This window comes from Anopheles merus, unplaced genomic scaffold (genome assembly GCF_017562075.2).
Source record: "Anopheles merus strain MAF unplaced genomic scaffold, AmerM5.1 LNR4000156, whole genome shotgun sequence".
Taxonomy (NCBI): domain Eukaryota; kingdom Metazoa; phylum Arthropoda; class Insecta; order Diptera; family Culicidae; genus Anopheles; species Anopheles merus.
The window spans coordinates 1260-18220 of NW_024427736.1; the positions used below are offsets into that span (position 1 = coordinate 1260).

General features: G+C 44.5%; 3 protein-coding genes across 3 annotated transcripts; 2 read left to right on the forward strand and 1 right to left on the reverse strand.

Moving 5' to 3' along the window:
* Positions 1-6415: 6415 nt before the first annotated feature.
* Positions 6416-8557, forward strand: LOC121601733 (pH-sensitive chloride channel 2; the record flags this gene model as incomplete). The annotated part of the gene is made up of 6 exons (XM_041930538.1): positions 6416-6545; positions 6619-6704; positions 6780-7095; positions 7175-7333; positions 7401-7897; positions 7972-8557. Coding segments are annotated over 6 exons (1443 nt in total), but the record flags the coding sequence as incomplete, so codon positions are not given.
* Positions 8558-11800: 3243 nt separating this feature from the next.
* On the forward strand, positions 11801-14456 carry LOC121601731 (fatty-acid amide hydrolase 2-like). The gene is made up of 4 exons (XM_041930536.1): positions 11801-12051; positions 12301-12870; positions 12974-13098; positions 13163-14456. Exons 2-4 carry the CDS (start codon positions 12335-12337, stop codon positions 14062-14064), a joined length of 1563 nt encoding a protein of 520 aa, XP_041786470.1. The 5' UTR covers positions 11801-12051; positions 12301-12334; the 3' UTR covers positions 14065-14456.
* A 99-nt stretch (positions 14457-14555) lies between these two features.
* Positions 14556-15998, reverse strand: LOC121601732 (BLOC-1-related complex subunit 6-like). Its single transcript, XM_041930537.1, has 3 exons — positions 15419-15998; positions 14780-15344; positions 14556-14708 (listed from the first exon to the last, which is right to left on the reverse strand). Exons 1-3 carry the CDS (start codon positions 15729-15731, stop codon positions 14663-14665), a joined length of 924 nt encoding a protein of 307 aa, XP_041786471.1. The 5' UTR covers positions 15732-15998; the 3' UTR covers positions 14556-14662.
* Between the last annotated feature and the right edge of the window lie 963 nt (positions 15999-16961).

Consider the following 16961-nt stretch of genomic DNA (forward strand, 5'->3'; position numbering starts at 1 on the left):
CTTGATCTTGGCGCGGAGTGTGCAAAACGGGCGCTAACAAACATCTCGCAAGCCAACACACGCTCGTCCGGTATGCGCACACGACATACCTGCTACGTGTTAGGATCGGATAAATCACGTGCCGCTTATGTTTTTTTTGTTGTTGAGCGCACTAGAGCACCCGCACCACTACCCTGGTGCTGTTTGTGAAAAATGTAAATATAGCCGCGTTTCACCGTAAATGACAGCGAAACACATTTTAATAACCCGGAACCTCTCTCTCACACACTCTCGTTGCTCTATTGATCGCAAGTGTTATACCGGATGATGACAACGGTATACTAGGTAGGTCAGCAACACAGGGAAAACGGTGGTCCCACCGGACCACAGGACATAATAATCGGAATCGCTAGGAGCGCTCTATGGCGGTAATTGATGCGGTTGATTGAAACGGTTTTTTTTGCCATGCGTGCGATGAATGAAAGTGAATCTCAAGTAGCTAATTAACCCTTGAGCGGCGCACAATTGAAGGGATTATATATTTTTTAATTATTTAATGCATATGGATTGTGTTTGTGGGGCAGTATGGAAATGTAAATATTTATGCTAATATATGCACATTTATAAATTGGTGCATAAATCTATTTATGTGAAGAAATGAGAAGGGCAATCATTGTGGGAAATATTCACTACCTGTTTTTTATTTTTTTATTTTACTAAAGAGAACTTTCCTTGAAGCAATAGAGTTGATTAATAATATTTGTTTAACCCATTACTGCCCAGGTGTGAAAAAAAGTTGATTGAAATGACATTAATCTTAACATTACTCCTAAGTTTGTGCCACAATTGCAGAGGGCGGAAACATTTATTATATATATAGTTCTGAGTCCCCTGAACGTTGGTTAAATGCGGACGCTCCCTAAAGACATCGATATTCTCGTGAAAGTCGAAATGTTTGAACAAGCGGTTCAAGACGCAGGACATTGCCGTTACTGGCTCGAAAGATCCGTATCCTGGGTACCTAAATTGCGGTCTTAAAAACGTGTCTGTGTCGTAGTATTGTATGTCTCTGGACGCTTATATTCAGTTTTTGGAGTATTGCCATGGAGCACTCCAGCGATAAACAGCGCTTGTGTATTGCTTCTCCTGATCGCGAATGTCTCCAGCCCGAGATGTAAGCAACCGTGACGCGTAGGGCGGTGGTGTGCTAGGATCGTTCCACGGCAGTCACCGAAGCGCGCAGCGAGCCAAATCTCCGCGTGTGGAAATGACACAATACTGCAATACTCCAAGATTGGTCTGGCTGCTGATAACGGTTCAATATGCATAGGATCGTCAAAGTCTATCGTAATTTTAAAAAAAATCTAGAGTTCTGTTTGCCCGTCTAATGATACCGTTAGTGTGCGAATAATGACTGCAGGAAGGGTGAAAACCACATCACACTTCAAAAACATATGTAATGCCCGGTTGCAATATCCACATCTTGGTGAGTTGTAACGTATGAAATTTGGAGATTTCCGTGATGCATCCTCAACTCGAACGACTCAATAATATGCCCGTCATGGGTTCAAGCCAGAATGGACCGTCCCCCGTAGCAAGGATTGACTATCTGACTACCGCTAGTGGTAATGAATTAAGTATCGAAAGCCTTATAAGTCTCGAAAGCTGGCATGTCCGCGTAGGACGTTCCCACGCGAAAATTTTCGGACGATAACTCACACACTCCCATAATTTGACTAGCAATATATGACTGACTGTATGTGTGGTTTTTCATTCGAAAACATGGATAACACGCGGTTGAAGTTATGTGCCGAAAAAAGTTGAATCTCGACACTGTTTGTTTGTCAAATCGTGCACGAAAAATCATCGAAAACACAACCGAAAGTGGCATTTCTCGCTTGGGTTACGCCAAATAGAAGAAGAAGAAGATGAAATTTGATACGCTTTAAAGTTAATCCCAGTTTTAAACAGTTTTACTCGTTTGTTCTGATCCTTTGCTAGATATATCTGTTTACACTTGCCTTGTTATGTTTTGTCTCATATTTAATAAATATTTTAAGAGATATAAAATGGAGAACTTCGATGCTTATTTTGTGTGTTGAGTTTATGTTAGAAACTGCCGCTCCAACTAGGAAATATTGAACAAAATTAATTTATTAGGTCGGCACTATCGGTGCACCAAAAAAATTAGTTTTTTTTTCTCTTTTATCGCTTATTCAATCTCGGATATTTTCTAGCTATTGTCCTGTTTACGTGGTTTCCTTGCCTTTTTATCTCTTTGCGCTTTTAGGATATGCTTAATAGAAACAATTGTTCGTTGTTATATTTTTCATTATTATTATATATACTTTATATAATTATATATTTTGGTTATTATATACTTTGGCTGAGCAAAACGCAATAGAACGTGATTGCTGACACTGGTTTTTGTTTGCATGAAGTGGGCTCTAAAAACTTTATTATTATCATAATATTCTATCAGGGAATATTCTTGCTAAAATAAGTTTGCATAATAATTGAAAATAATTGTCTTTTGTTAATAGTTCCATAAAAATTAATAACAGCCATCCTGCACTTAATCCCTTTACAGTCAAAGGTTTATTGATAATACGTTTGGTCGAGTAACAGCTCTTTAAAGAGCAACAAAAAAAACGTACCATTAATGAGTGTCACTAGCACTTATTTACGCACAGATAGCCCACGATGACTTTATTACGTTCAAGCACGCGTCGGATGGGGCGATGAAGCAAGAGCAAGAAACAACCGGGTGAAGTAAAACAGTAAATCGCCATCGATAGCTTCCAATTACTTCCCTATTGCCGGGTGTTGCACCGTGCTTAACCGTGGCGGTACACCACGAAGCCAGTGGATCGATTTTGCGTTTGCATACAAATCGACCGAATTTATGAAAACGTGTCGTAGCACGTTTCACTCCCCCTGGTTCACTCCCTTCCCCCGATTAACCGATACAGCCAGGTAACACCCTGCCGTGGTGCACGCACCAGGGCCAACAAACGGGTACGCAGGTTTAATCGCCTGGCAGGCGAAGAACCTTGCAACGACGCCGACGGCCACCTCCCGAGACAGTACGGTGCTGCATATTAAGTGCATATTCTGTGTGCAGTCCGCCCCAAACAATGTCTGGCGTTTGCAAACGCCCGTTACAACACGCTGAAGATTTCAAAGTCGAAGAATCTCCACACGAATTATAGTCAAGTTTATGGACGGGTCCTTGATCTGCCGCGAGCTTCCGTAAGGTGGTGGGGGAATCGATTGCAATCGCAGATGTCGTTAACCTTATTGCTTAATCGAACAAACAAATTAATTTTACCGCACGCACCCACCAAGCGTCCTTATCACAGCAATGCATGGGAAGTAAATTTGCCTTGCAGCTTGGAGCGCGCACTTTGGGATGCGTTACCGAGCATCGATCGTAAATTAAATTACAACTCATGTTGCAATTAAACCACGGACACGTCTAATCGTAAAAAACTTTTTGCGGGATCTTCGGGGTGCGTAAGAGGGGTAGTGAAGAGCATATTAAGAGAGGTCGTGACTGGTGTCGAAATGATCGAGATGCGCCAACTGCGTAACGATCGAGGTGCTACAATGCGATCTCCGACGTGCGGCAGTGCAAAGCCGCTTACTTTAGCCGCGACTTTTTGGGAGTATATAGTCTTTTTTTTTTGTTAAATTAGTTCATTCACTTTTGATATTTTATTTAGGTAAAGCATTTTTATAAGGATTTTTTGTTTTGTTATTTATATTTTTTTTAATTCTTAACAAATTTCAAATATTTTGTAGCAATTATGAGCCATTGTTTTATTGTTGGAAAGACTTTTTTGATTGTAGAAAACAATTATAAATAGCATTCAAATTAGTTTTACTTTCCTGTAGCGTAAGATGCAAAACCGCGATATGCGAGGTACGGCATTTCTGTCGAGTAAATCAATAGACTTCAACAGCTGCTGTTAGGCGACGAACCCTTGCTGTGAGCAACCAGTTGCCTTCGCGGGTGCTTTACACATATTTTCACTACATTTTAACGTTCTTCCTTTAATGTCCTTCTGTTTTATGTTTGTTTGTACTTTTACTCTTGTTTTACTCTTGTTCTATAAGTTTACTTTGAAACTAGTTTAAACCACTAATACCTAGTTTAACTTAAGCCCGCTATGAGCGATTAAACTTAAACTCCAATGCACTCTATTGCCTTCAACAACAGAAGTTTAAGGACAACGATCGAAACCATTGTATAAGGTGCCTCGTTTGGCTTCCGTTAGCTCTAATCCGTCCATCGGCTGTGTATTGTGCGTCACAAAAGACCGCCAAACGAGCAGTGAGCGCATACCCCGTAGCAACAAAACGCACCGCAAATTGACATAAAGCGGGTGACGGTAGCCAAAACCATCTTCCCCATCATGGGCACACCCGGCAAAACTTCCGCCTGGCCAACACAGGCTCGGTTCAAGTTCGTGGCTAGCATCTGCGCATTACATCGCTGGAATTGGTTTCGTTCGGATTTCGTTGGTTAAGTTCCCATTTATAGCCACATTTATCATCTGGCCGCCCGTGGTGTACGAACGCTCCCTCCGATCAATTCCCACAACAGCAGCATCCACGAAGGTGGTGGAAAGAGGAGCCCACTTTATTAACCCATTAGTGAAGAAATAAACAAGGCCAAACAAAAAGCTATAGTAATGGTGGCTGACATGAGGTTGGTGCGCAATGAGGCATGGAGAAGAGTCTTTATAACGCGCCACAACAAACAAACAACGGCACATCATCTTAATGCGTACCTACTACTATCCGATCTCCGTGTCTCCGGGCCGGATCGTTGATGATAGGGTTTGGCTTCGTTCGGTGTGTAATTCGACATCATACGTCCTCCGGTGGCGGAAGAGTAAGAGAACGCTGCCTGCCGATAGTTTGCTTTGCAAGTGCACTTGCACGTACTGTTTCAGTGTGGCTTGAGTATTTCTATTTTTACGATTATCATTCCCCATTGAAATGTAAATTAAATTAAACCTTGGTTTAAGAGAACTGATCGGAAAGGACTAAGCAGAGTAATCTTGATTTGTATCATTTCCTGCAATTTCTTAAATAAAAACAATCGAAAATATTAATCACAATTTGTATCGCTTATAAGGGGGGTAATAAAAGAAAAGTTCGCACTTTTGCCAAAACCAAGCCCAAAGACCTTCCACGGGATTATGGCTGTGTGTTTTGTTTTACAACCGATGTGGTCGTTTGTAACATGTTGTGTTGTGTAAGTAATGCTGTTCTATTCCCCTGTAGCCAGTAAGGTCAAGGTTAAGGTGGAGGCTCGAGAGCCTTCGAAAACATCGACCAGTGAGCTTCAGCACATGACATCACACTGTGCAGATCAGCCTAAATGACCTAAATCGGTACTAATTCCCATAGATGATTTCCTGTAGTGCCTTTTTCATAATAAACACAATCAGATAACTTCAGTCAGAGAGGTTTATTTGTAGCTTTGTGAATAATGATATCCAACTCGTGGCCAATTTGAATGAATTCTTTTAAAAAGAAGGTACGGTCGATAAGAGACTTTTTTTTTAGTTTCAAATGCGCCCAATTTATTACTGTAATTATTGTAACTGATTGTTAAACTAGGTAAGGATCAAAACATTTCTCATTGCAAGGAATTTTAATGGTTTGGTTTGTTTATCAAGAAAAAAATGGTTTGTTTGGTTTGAATTTCATTGTTTTATAAATTGTTTACCATGAAAAAAAAACTCTTCTAAATTAAAAAAAAAACCATTTCGCTATTGTTTATCTATTTCGTAAAATTTATTTATCTTGTTAAATAATTTATTTGGCGATTTATTACTAACCATTTTCCAGATATTTTAAGATCATTACTAAAATTTATTGACAATGTCACAACATTTTTGTAAACAAACGATTGAAAAATATGTAGAAATTGATCAATTATTAAAATCATTCGGAGACATTCAAAAATCCTACAGAAACCATGTAACAAATGCATTTTTGAGCTGTCCGTTGGACTGTTCAATAGAAGCGCTGGCTCATCCTGACCGTTCCCACGCTGCTTGGACTAATTATTCGGCTAAGTGATTAATTCAATTCTACTAAGCTAGAATAACGCACTCATAACCAAGACGATCGTTATAATAGGCTAAGAAAAATAATCAAAATCGGATTTTGCTAATTTATACCCTTTACAAGTACTAGCCATTCCTGTACCATACGAACATGACAAGCGTCAACAAAAATGTTACGGTTTCGCTTAATTTCCTTTATCAAATGACTTAAATCGGCCTAGCACTGTGCGTATGGCAATTCAATTTGACGTTGAAACTCTTGGATTTGACAGATTTGAAACTGTCTCGATCCGGCATAGAGTTTTTCAATCATAATCATAGAATGTGCTCTATTTGAGATCTAATTGCTCATTCTATTTTCTCATTACAGAGACTCTGAGTGTCCCACGCTAGAAGGAGCGGACCATCTTTCACAGACGCAACTTCTGACGCGATTAACACACGTCTGTCGGTACGATCGGCTAGAGCGTCCCAAGCGAGGTAAGCTACAAACGCGACGATTCCATTATTGCAATAACATGCAAGTTAATCATTGAATGCTGCCCTTTTCCAGAATCCATCAACGGTACAAACGGCCCGGTAAAGGTGTACGCCCGTGCTTACATCTATTTTATGCAAAACTTAGAAGCACACGATTTGGTAAGCGATCAGCAAATGCGCCCTATTTCCGAATCCTATATTCTAACCCTATTCCACTCTTCCCACTGCCTACAGCAATTTAAGATACACGCACTGCTCCAGTTCCGCTACGTCGATCCGCGGCTGGTGTTCCGGGAGGTGGCACCGAACCGAACGAAACCGATCATGGGCGAACAGTCGCTGCGTGATCTGCTCTGGGTGCCGCACGTCTTCCTCGCGAACGAGCGCAGCTCTGACATACTGGGCACGGCCGAGAAGGACATCCTCACCTCGATCTCACCCGACGGTACGGTGATCGTATCGACGCGCATCAGCGCCACCCTGTACTGTTGGATGAATCTGCAGAAGTTCCCGTTCGACGAGCAGCACTGTTCCACCGTGCTGGAGAGTTGTACGTATCACGCGTCCATCGTTTGGAGAGTTGTGATCGTTTGAGATGGTCGGATTGATGAGCCTTTTATTCCTCACAGGGATGTACAATGAGGACGATTTGGTGCTACTCTGGGAGCACAAGTCCCCTGTAACGCTGGCCCCGGAGCTGCATCTTACGGAGTACGTGCTGCTGGAGATGTTTACCAACGAGACGGTTATCAATGCGGATCTGAGCGATCTTCGCCATGGTGCTTTCGGTAGGTCTGAATACTGATGACACTAACCTGATGAAGGACTAACGCTCCATTCTCGCGACACTTTCAGCTGGTAACTACAGCTCGCTCAGCTTCACCGTACATCTGGCGCGCGAGATGGGCTTCTACATGATGGATTACTTCATCCCCTCGATCATGTTGGTCGCTATCTCGTGGGTCACCTTCTGGCTGCAGGCGGATCAGTCTGCGCCCCGCATTACGCTCGGCACTAGCACCATGTTGACGTTTATTACGCTAGCTTCCGCCCAAGGCAAAACGCTCCCGAAGGTCAGCTACATTAAGGCGTCCGAGATCTGGTTCCTCGGCTGTACCGGGTTCATCTTTGGCAGTTTGGTTGAGTTCGCCTTCGTCAATACGATCTGGCGCCGGAAGCGCAACGTGGAGGTGAAGAAGGTTAACAGTAAGCACGTGCTCAAGCAGGCCATCACACCGCGGCCGGCGCGCAAGGACATGAGCGGACTGCACAAGTCACACTCCTGCACTTCGCTGGCCGACTCTGCCACGACCGTTTCGGCCAACTCCTTCAACAACTATCTAACCGTGCATGTAAGCATATAGATTAGTGCGTACTATTCCTTTTAAATACAATATGTTTAACCTTTTTTTTATCTTTTTTCCAGTCCATCCCCCAAAAGAGCCCCAGCAGTGCCACCCTGCCCATCATCTCGACGACCGACGTCGACCGGGCAATGACGGAAGCCTCCAACGTTACGATCCAGATCGAGGGCCAAACGAGCAACGTGAACGGAAACGGCTGGACCACGATGACACCGCAGGAGGTGGCGATCTGGATCGACAAACGGTCACGCTTCGTCTTCCCGATCGCGTTCGTGATCTTCAACATATTCTACTGGACGTTCGTGTACTACGTTTGAGGAGGCCCGGCCATACAAGTATGGTTTACAGTCATTGGGTTGTTTTAGTTGCAAACAACGATCCGCCTAATTCGGCCGGATGCACCGGAAAGTATTATACTGCGAGGCAGCGAGGGACGACAGCCTTGTGCTGGCCTTGTAGAGTCGCCTTTTTTGTGTGTTTGTGTGTGTGTATGTGTGTGTGTTTCTAAGTAAAACACTTTCTTACCGAAGATTAAACACTTAGCGATAATTATTTATTTGAACGACGTGCCTAAGACCTACCTACTGTGTGCATAGTTATAAACGAAACAAAAAAGTGAATAAATCCTGATACAACAAGTTGAACTGAGTAATTCTGAGTGTTTCATTTTGGGCAGGGTATTGTAGAGATCGATTACTACTTCTGCAGTGAAATAAAGATATCATATTCTACAGAACGCGGATAAGGGTTGGTGCGAAATCCTAACAATTTATCATTAAAAAAAAAACATGCAGGTAAATTTCTGGATCAATTTTGGAAATTTGAATTCGCCAGTGAAGGATATCTGATGACAACTTCGTTGTTCTATATGATCTAGTAATGTGTCTTATCTATGCATCACACATGAGCTACCATTCTTCAAGCAAGAGAATCCTCTCGGACGAATTAAGGTCTTGTTAACAATTATTGATCAGCTTTGTTAAGGTCTAGTTGGCACAATTCGATGAAAACAGTAATGAAAATTAAGCTTCTAATGGTAGCGAGATCAAGCTAAAGCTACACATGGTTGTCAGAGATCACTTCAAAACACCATTCAGGAAATTCAGATTCTGTATCTAAACTAGTGATGGCTAAAGTTGACAAAAGTCCGGAGTCGGCTAGGATCCGATTTCGATAATTTTGGAACATACTTCGGAAGGTAGGTCCACCCAGCATTTTGCAGAGTCGTTTCGAATCGTCTGGCGCTGTCCAGAATCGCCCGGAGTCGCTTGGAGTTGTAGTCGCCCGGAATCGTTCGGAGTCGTCCGGAGTCATCTGATGTTGTCCGTAGTCACCCGGAGCCAGAGTAGTCCGGATTCATCCGGAATCAGTAGGAGTCGGCCTTCGATACATTGGCCTTTATACGAAGTGCACGTGCAAAGTGAAAGACAAAAAACTCAACGAAATGAAATGCCTGATCACATGCACATTGCACAGGACGGGTACAGTTGGCTCCGACCAACTCCGATTCCGGACGAATTCGATCGACTCTGAACAACTCCGGACGACTCTGAATGACTCCCTAACAATCCGACTTCGTATGACTCCTGGCGACTCCGGGCGACCTCGGGCGACTCCGGGCGACTCCGGGCGACTCCGGGCGACTCCGGGCGACTCCGGGCGACTCCGGGCGACTCCGGGCGGCTCTGGACGACTCTGAACGGCTCTGAATGACTCCGAACGACTCCAAACGACTCCTCACGACTCGGACTCTGGGCGGAACTAGTGATTCCGATTTTGCCGGAGTCGGAATCGGACTAACAATAGCCGGAGTCGGAACGGATTCGTGTGTGAGAGCGCTCCAGAGAGCACATCACTAATCCGAACATAGCGTTAAAATTATAAATGTGTCACTTATTTTTTCATATCATGTTGTGTGCAGAAAAAAACATCTTCTCTGAAATTGTAATGCAATGTGCATTCTTTCCTGATATGAGTTGAGGGTTAAGTTTTTTTCTGTCACTCACTGTGATCCCTGGTGCAATCGTTCCATCGTATGCTGTACGATGCCATCTTCTAGCCCTCGAACCTCTTGCCGTAAAGAGACATAACGCACTGTGCCTTTTCATCGGTGGTCTTCTCAGCGGTGGTCCATCAACTCACCGTCTCTGTTGTCCCGCGTCAGCGTTTTGCACACCATCTCGCCCGCTTAGGACTAGAAATATTCTGCGGATACCTCAGCTTCAATCCAGGTCGGCTGGTCGGTCAGGCTCTATGATTCGTATGTCTGCGGAGTCCAATGCTAGCTCCGATGCATTTGACTTCGAGATATCTTCAGCGCAGTTCAAAGGTAGACTTCGACTCCTGCCATGGCCTATCTAGTGTTGTGATTTACTTATATCATCACTTCTGTAATAATTGCTGTTGTAGTGGAACATCTTTATTTAATTTGTAAATCCTGAACATTTTAATGATAATTGTAAACGCTTTCTTTTTTATCTTATATTCACTGTGCTCGTTGTGAATTAAATAAATTATAACAATAATAATAACAATAAAAATCTCAGGCAACAAACCGTATGTTCAGTGTGTTCATGCACTTCTTCACCCTGCTGCATAATTCTATTGGTTTTGGAGCATAATGAAGGCCTCGACTGCTGATGACTGACTATTGACATAACCGAGCTGACTGATTATTTGATTATATTACGTACAGTCTCTCCGTTTGTGTCCTTGCGGCCTTGGTTTAATGGACTCAAAGTGGATCGAGCGTTCATCCGAATGATGTCACGACTCATGTCGAATCATTTTGCGTTGAATTCTCATCTACAACGTTTAAATCTGGCTCAGACACTGTGGAGTCGGATTCCACGATGCTTGAAGTGGAATACTTTGATACAGTATGTTTTGTTTCAGGAGCAGCCAGGCAATGACTAAATCTGGAAACAATGCATTCAAATGAGCAAAAGGCCAAATAAATTCGACACGTTTCTGTCGACCTGCCACTAAAAATAACGCCATAGCCTTCGAAGGAAGCTAGCTCCACAGTCGCCGCAATAGACCTGAACAACCATCCATCGCTACGAAAGACAAAACACACCAGAAACCCAACGATTTCCAGACACGAAGATCACTGTCAACAACAACAAGCAAACAACAGTATAATTATTATAATATTACAACCGAGTATGCCCGTTGTAAGGCAAAACAAGAAGTGTAAATTCCTTGAGAATTATGTAAACCGTTAGCACAAGAAGTGTTAACAATACGGCTAGTAAAAAGCCCTTATACCAAAAATAAAATAAATTAAATAAAATATACAGTTTTTTTTCTTTATTTTTATACAGACTTTGAGCCAATTGGCCTCATTCGCCTCTGATAAAATATACAGTCAATCCCAGACCCAAGACAGTTTTAGATACATCACACATTTTTTTTTAATTATTAGAATATCTTTTTGTATAAAACTTTATCCGTAATTTCCCATACTTTCTTTCAATGGATGTACCCAACAAAATAAAAGATAATAATTTCAAAAACTTGTAATTCAGAACATATTCAAAATCGCAAGTCGTAAGTGACTCGTTAAACAGAGTCAAAATATAGAGACCGGCATACATCACCGTTCAGGTAACATTTTAGCTTTAATAATTGTTTATACTCTTGTGGTTTGAGTAACAATTATTTGGATAAAATTTGGAGTTAAACAGTTGTAAATTTGTATAAAAATACTTTAATATTTTTGGAAGTTGTGTTTAAAAATATGTGAATAAATTAAAACATTATTTATCACAAAAAAACTATGTTTTATGCCAGCCGCATGCATGGGACGCAATCATAGTGCAGCATAGGTGCGTTCCGATTTGTTTACGTTTATGACGGAACAGCTTTCAGCTGTGTTCGATACCACAAACACAGTGAAGCAGTACCGTAAAGGGCATCGGTGGCCGGTTTGTGCCCGAGCCAGTCTGCACTTTGCCGAGTCATCTGCACATTCGTTGCTAGCAGTAGTAGTAGTAGTGGAGGTGGTAGTGGTGGTCGTGCAACCTGTTGGAGAGATCCGATCGACACTGACACTGGCTGTCGTACGCACCCGTCTGTATCGTAATCGCACCGCACCACAAGGGAGAGAAAGTAGTTACGCGAACAGTGCGGTACTATCGGTAAGGCTTATTTTTGTGAGGTTTGCAATCAGAATAGCGATAAGGTTTTATCTAACCTTCTGTGACCCGGTGCACCCGTTCATTAGTAAGCGTTGATAGGGAAGGAAGGGATCACGCTTCGCCTGATGCCAACCAAGTCCCGATAGCTCAGGTTTCTCCTAAGCCCGTTCCACACACGCACAGAAATCGCATACATTAAAACTTTCACCTACTAACTCGGGAAGCTTACACGCTCCCTTTTGGCAATAGTTTTTCAGTAACCGGCGGATAGCAAGCACACACAATGGCACGGAACCGCATGCTCGTGTACTTCTTCACCCTGCTGCACCTGGTGATCGACAACGTGCTGTACCTGTGCCTCAAATGGTACTGGGGCCCAAGCAAGCGGCGCTGCCCGACCCTGCAGCGCAAGCGGCTCCTCGTCACGTACAGTGCGGTCGAGCTGGCGCGGATGATACGTACGCGCGAGGTGTCCTGTTACGATGTGATCAGCGCGTTTATCGATCGCCTCAACGAGGTCAACCCGCTGGTGAACGCCGTGCTCGACGGTCCGTTCATCGATGCGCTCGAGGAGGCGCGCCGTATCGACGAGCGGCTGCAGCAGGGCACGATCGGTGAGGCCGAACTCGCGACGAAACCGTTCCTGGGCGTACCGTTTACGACGAAAGACAGCACGGCGGTCAAGGACCGGCTGCACACGCTCGGTATCGTCGCGAGGCGCACGGTCAGGGCGAACAACGACGCGGAGTGTGTCCGGCTGATGAAGGAGGCGGGCGCAATTATTATCGCGACCACGAGCATACCGGAAATTAATCGATGGTAAGCGGTGGCGGTGGCTAATTATAGTGCGCAGCATGTTCCGGGTGTGTGTGTGTGCCTCATGTTTGTTTGTTTGTTTTCCGTCCCACACACACACACACAGGCAAGAGACACGCAACAACATTATCGGCCAGACAAACAACCCGTACGATAATCGGCGCACGGTCGGCGGCTCTAGCGGAGGGGAGGGTGCGCTTCTGGCGGCTTGCGGGACACCGATCGGATTGGGTAAGATCGCTGCGGGTGTGTTTAGCATTTTGCCAATGTCTAATGTTTGCTTTCACTGTGCCAGGAACCGACATTGGAGGTTCGATCCGCATGCCCGCCTTTTACTGTGGCGTGTACGGGCACAAACCAACCACCGGCATCATCAACACACGCGGCTGCTCGTTGCGCACCGGGCGCGAACCCTCCACCATGGTTGTGGCCGGACCGATGACCCGCTACGCAACGGATCTGCTCCCCCTCATGCAGGTACTGGTGGGTCCGGAAAAGTGCACCAGCCTGCGCTTCGACGAACCGGTCGATGTGCGCAAGCTGCGCTACTTCTACATCACCGAATCGGGCGACATTAAGTGCAGTGCGGTGCAACCCTCGCTGCAGAAAGCGATGGACCGCGTGGTGCAGCACTTTGGCCAGATTGCACCGGCCGGTGTGCGGAAGGTAACGCTCAGCGGCACCGACCGAACGACCAACATGTGGCGCTACTGGATGACGCAGGAGCCGGCCAACTTTGGCACGCTGCTGGGCAATGGGAAACCGCTCAGCCCGCTGGTGGAGCTGGCCAAGAAGCTGACCGGCCGGAGCGAGTACACGATGGCGTCGATCTACTCGCTCATGGATACGCTGCTGCCGCAGGAAAAGGAGGACGTGATCAAGGAGCTGACGCGTCGCTGCGATCAGGAGCTAACGGAGCTGCTCGGTGACGATGGGGTACTGTTCTACCACAGCACTACCCACGCGGCACCGTACCATTACGGAGCGTTCGTGAACGTGTACAACTTTAGCTACTGGTGTCTGTTTAACGTGCTGCACGTACCGGCCACCCAGGTGCCGCTCGGGTTGGATGGGGATGGGCTACCGCTTGGCATACAGGTTGTGGCGAGTCGTAACCGGGACCGGCACTGCTTGGCGGTGGCGGAAGAGATCGAGCGCGTGTTTAACGGACGCATTCCACCGTTCATTGTGGATTAGTTGGGGTGTTTCTCAGTTTCTTTTTCGCCCTAAGGACAGTCGTAATACGATGTCCAATATTGATCGATCACGGAGGCATAGTGAGGTGTAGGTCAGTTGGGTTATATTATTTATTCGTTAGCTTATGCAATGGTCGTGTTTGTTTGTTCTTCTTTGTGGTCGTTAAATTAAACTCGTAACAAATAATATACCTCTTCTTCCAATGCGGTCAATTATCGTTGTTCATGGCTAGTAAGAGTAGTAGTCGAGGGAACTTTTTGAGTCATTTTGGGGGTAAAAAGCACTTAACAAAAGCCTCTCTAAACTGAACGAATTAACTTAAAATTAAAAATAAAATACTATTTAATGTCGGCATAAAGGAAGGGGTATTAATAAAGGGACCATAACATATAGAGCACGGAGGGATTGATTTTTGTTGCACCTTTGCGTGGCAATGGCGAGCTTCGGGGCGGTCGAGCTATACTCCCGCAGCCCGAGGTTGATTAATTTTTGGTAATAAATAATCTCTCATACTTATATAGTACCAAATAGGCGGAATGTGTACATAATTCTCACGCGCAGCTGTAACAATGCCTCTCCCTGTAGATGACTGTCACGTTCAAACGTTGCTTTCCAGCATGTCGACAAGTCGTTTAATTTCACGTCTGCAATTGCAAAGACAAACCAAAAAGCGTTACATAAACGCCCCCCTAGCCCCCTACAGCGCATTACTTACATTCTTACTGCTAGGGCTTCGGCCGGTTTGATCGTTTTAGAAATTTCCTCCGCTTTGGCCATTATCGTGTACATACACTTGATGTTACCGTCCATGCAGTCCGTCAGCTTCGTGACGGAGTTTTTGTAAATCTCCACATTGTCCGCCGTAATGGAGGAGATCGAGTGCAGCACGCTGCACAAGCTTTCCGACAGATTGTCGACCGATGCGGCTAGCGCTTGCGCCTCGCGTTCGATCTCGTTCAGCACGTTCGGATCGACGGACGAGGCCGATGCTGGATGGGGAGCGACGAATCCACTCCCGTACGCCATCGGTCCTCGGCTGCTGCTAGTACCGGGCAGCGTTAAATTAGCACCGCTAGTGCCGGGACCAAAGCTTAGCCCGCTGAGACCACCGGTAGCTGCCGAGGGTGTGCTTTGCCGCGAGCTGGACAAATTGCAAGAATCCTTCCGTGTGACCGTCACCGGGCTTGCTAGCTTGATTTTGTACTCTAAGTTTTCCGCCACAAAGTGCGTCATGTTGCCGTCCACCCGTACGGTTCCTTCGAGGTTGTATGGGAATGAAGCTGGCAGGAGAAAGAGAGAGCGAAATTTTGTTTTATTTAGCAAAAGAAAACCGCGACAAAACGCTGCTCCATACCTTTACGTCCATCACACACCAAGGAGTCGGGTCGTTTTTTCGTCTGCGAAGACGACGAGGACGAAGATGATCCGTCCGGTTGGTTACCGTTGCTAGCACCACCGTCCGTTTCTTCGGCAGCCGCTCCTGCGAACAGGTTGTGCGTGTAGGCGATTTCACTGTACGATTCCGTCATCGCCGATGGAACTTCTTCGCCTAACGTTTCGTCGTATTGCTCGTGACCTTCGAAATCGTCTCCAGCATCCTGCCGCATGTCACTCTGTCGGGCAGGAGCAGCGAAAGGATTTTTTCTACGATGGTCCGCTTCGCTCATGGTTCTTCTCTTTCCATGCAAAAAAAAACTCAACTTCTAACACCTCAACAAACACTTTGAACTGTTGTACGTTTGACTAGATTAGATTATGCACTATCCATGATAATGCGCGTGTTACGTACACATTGGTAGCAATTATGGTTAAAACAGTAAAAACAACGCGAAAGGGATTACATGGTCGATATTTTTCTTGCCTCTGTTGAATTTGTCCTTTTTCGCTGCTTTTGTGTGTTTGTTTTGATTGCTATATCATTGCTGTCACTCTAAGGGTTGCTGTCAAACAAACTTCCCCTCCCGGCAAATGCAGCACACTGGGATGCGTGATTAAAAAAGTTGGACACCAAAAAACCGTTAATGCAGCTTGCACCAACCAACGGACGAAACGACGAGTGTAGTGGACATATGAATAAAAAGGAATGGATCATTGTAAAGTTCTCCATGAGGCATTTTTACGTCTAAATAAAGGGTATAAAGAGCATATACACACAGAAAGGGTAGGAAAACAGCTGCAATGTATACATTTAAAAAAACTTGGAATGCAAGTAAAATTCAAATTAGTTGATCTTTATTCTTATCCCTATTTTTTCTTTCACGTGGGATTGGCTTGAGACACGGGTTGGTTGAAAAAGATGGGACAGAATTAATTCAATCGCACCACTTTCAGATGTTTCAACGCAGTTTTAAAAAATGTGCACGTTCTTCTCGGATAATAATAGTTTCAGGTCCAAATATGTTGCTGCAACAAGGAACCCTCAAACAAACTTGTTTATTTCCTCATGTGACACAATTTTCCCGCCACGTTAATTTTGCTGTTCTTGAATTCAATTTGGTAGTAGATGTTCTCGACTTTTTCATAGAATGAGTTCTGAATAAAAAAAATCCCTCCTGAACTAAAATAGATTCCTTATCGCATCATATTTGAATAATGGTCGACATAACAGAATATTGTCACGGGCGAGTTTAGAGTCCAAGATGACCTTCACACTCGCGTTGAGTAAAATTTAGAAAAAAAGCGATCCTAGTTCTAGATAGTTCCTAAAAAATTTGCAATCAGTATATTCAATTACAAATGTTGGCAGCATCCAGAAAAGTCGGGAATCGTTTGGGTTCGTTCGGATTCGTCCGAAATTGTTCGGAATTCTCCGTAACCATCGGAATCGCCAAAATATTTGGAATATTCGCATTAGTAAGAATCGTAGTCGGACGGTATTAGTAAATGTAAGCATGAAT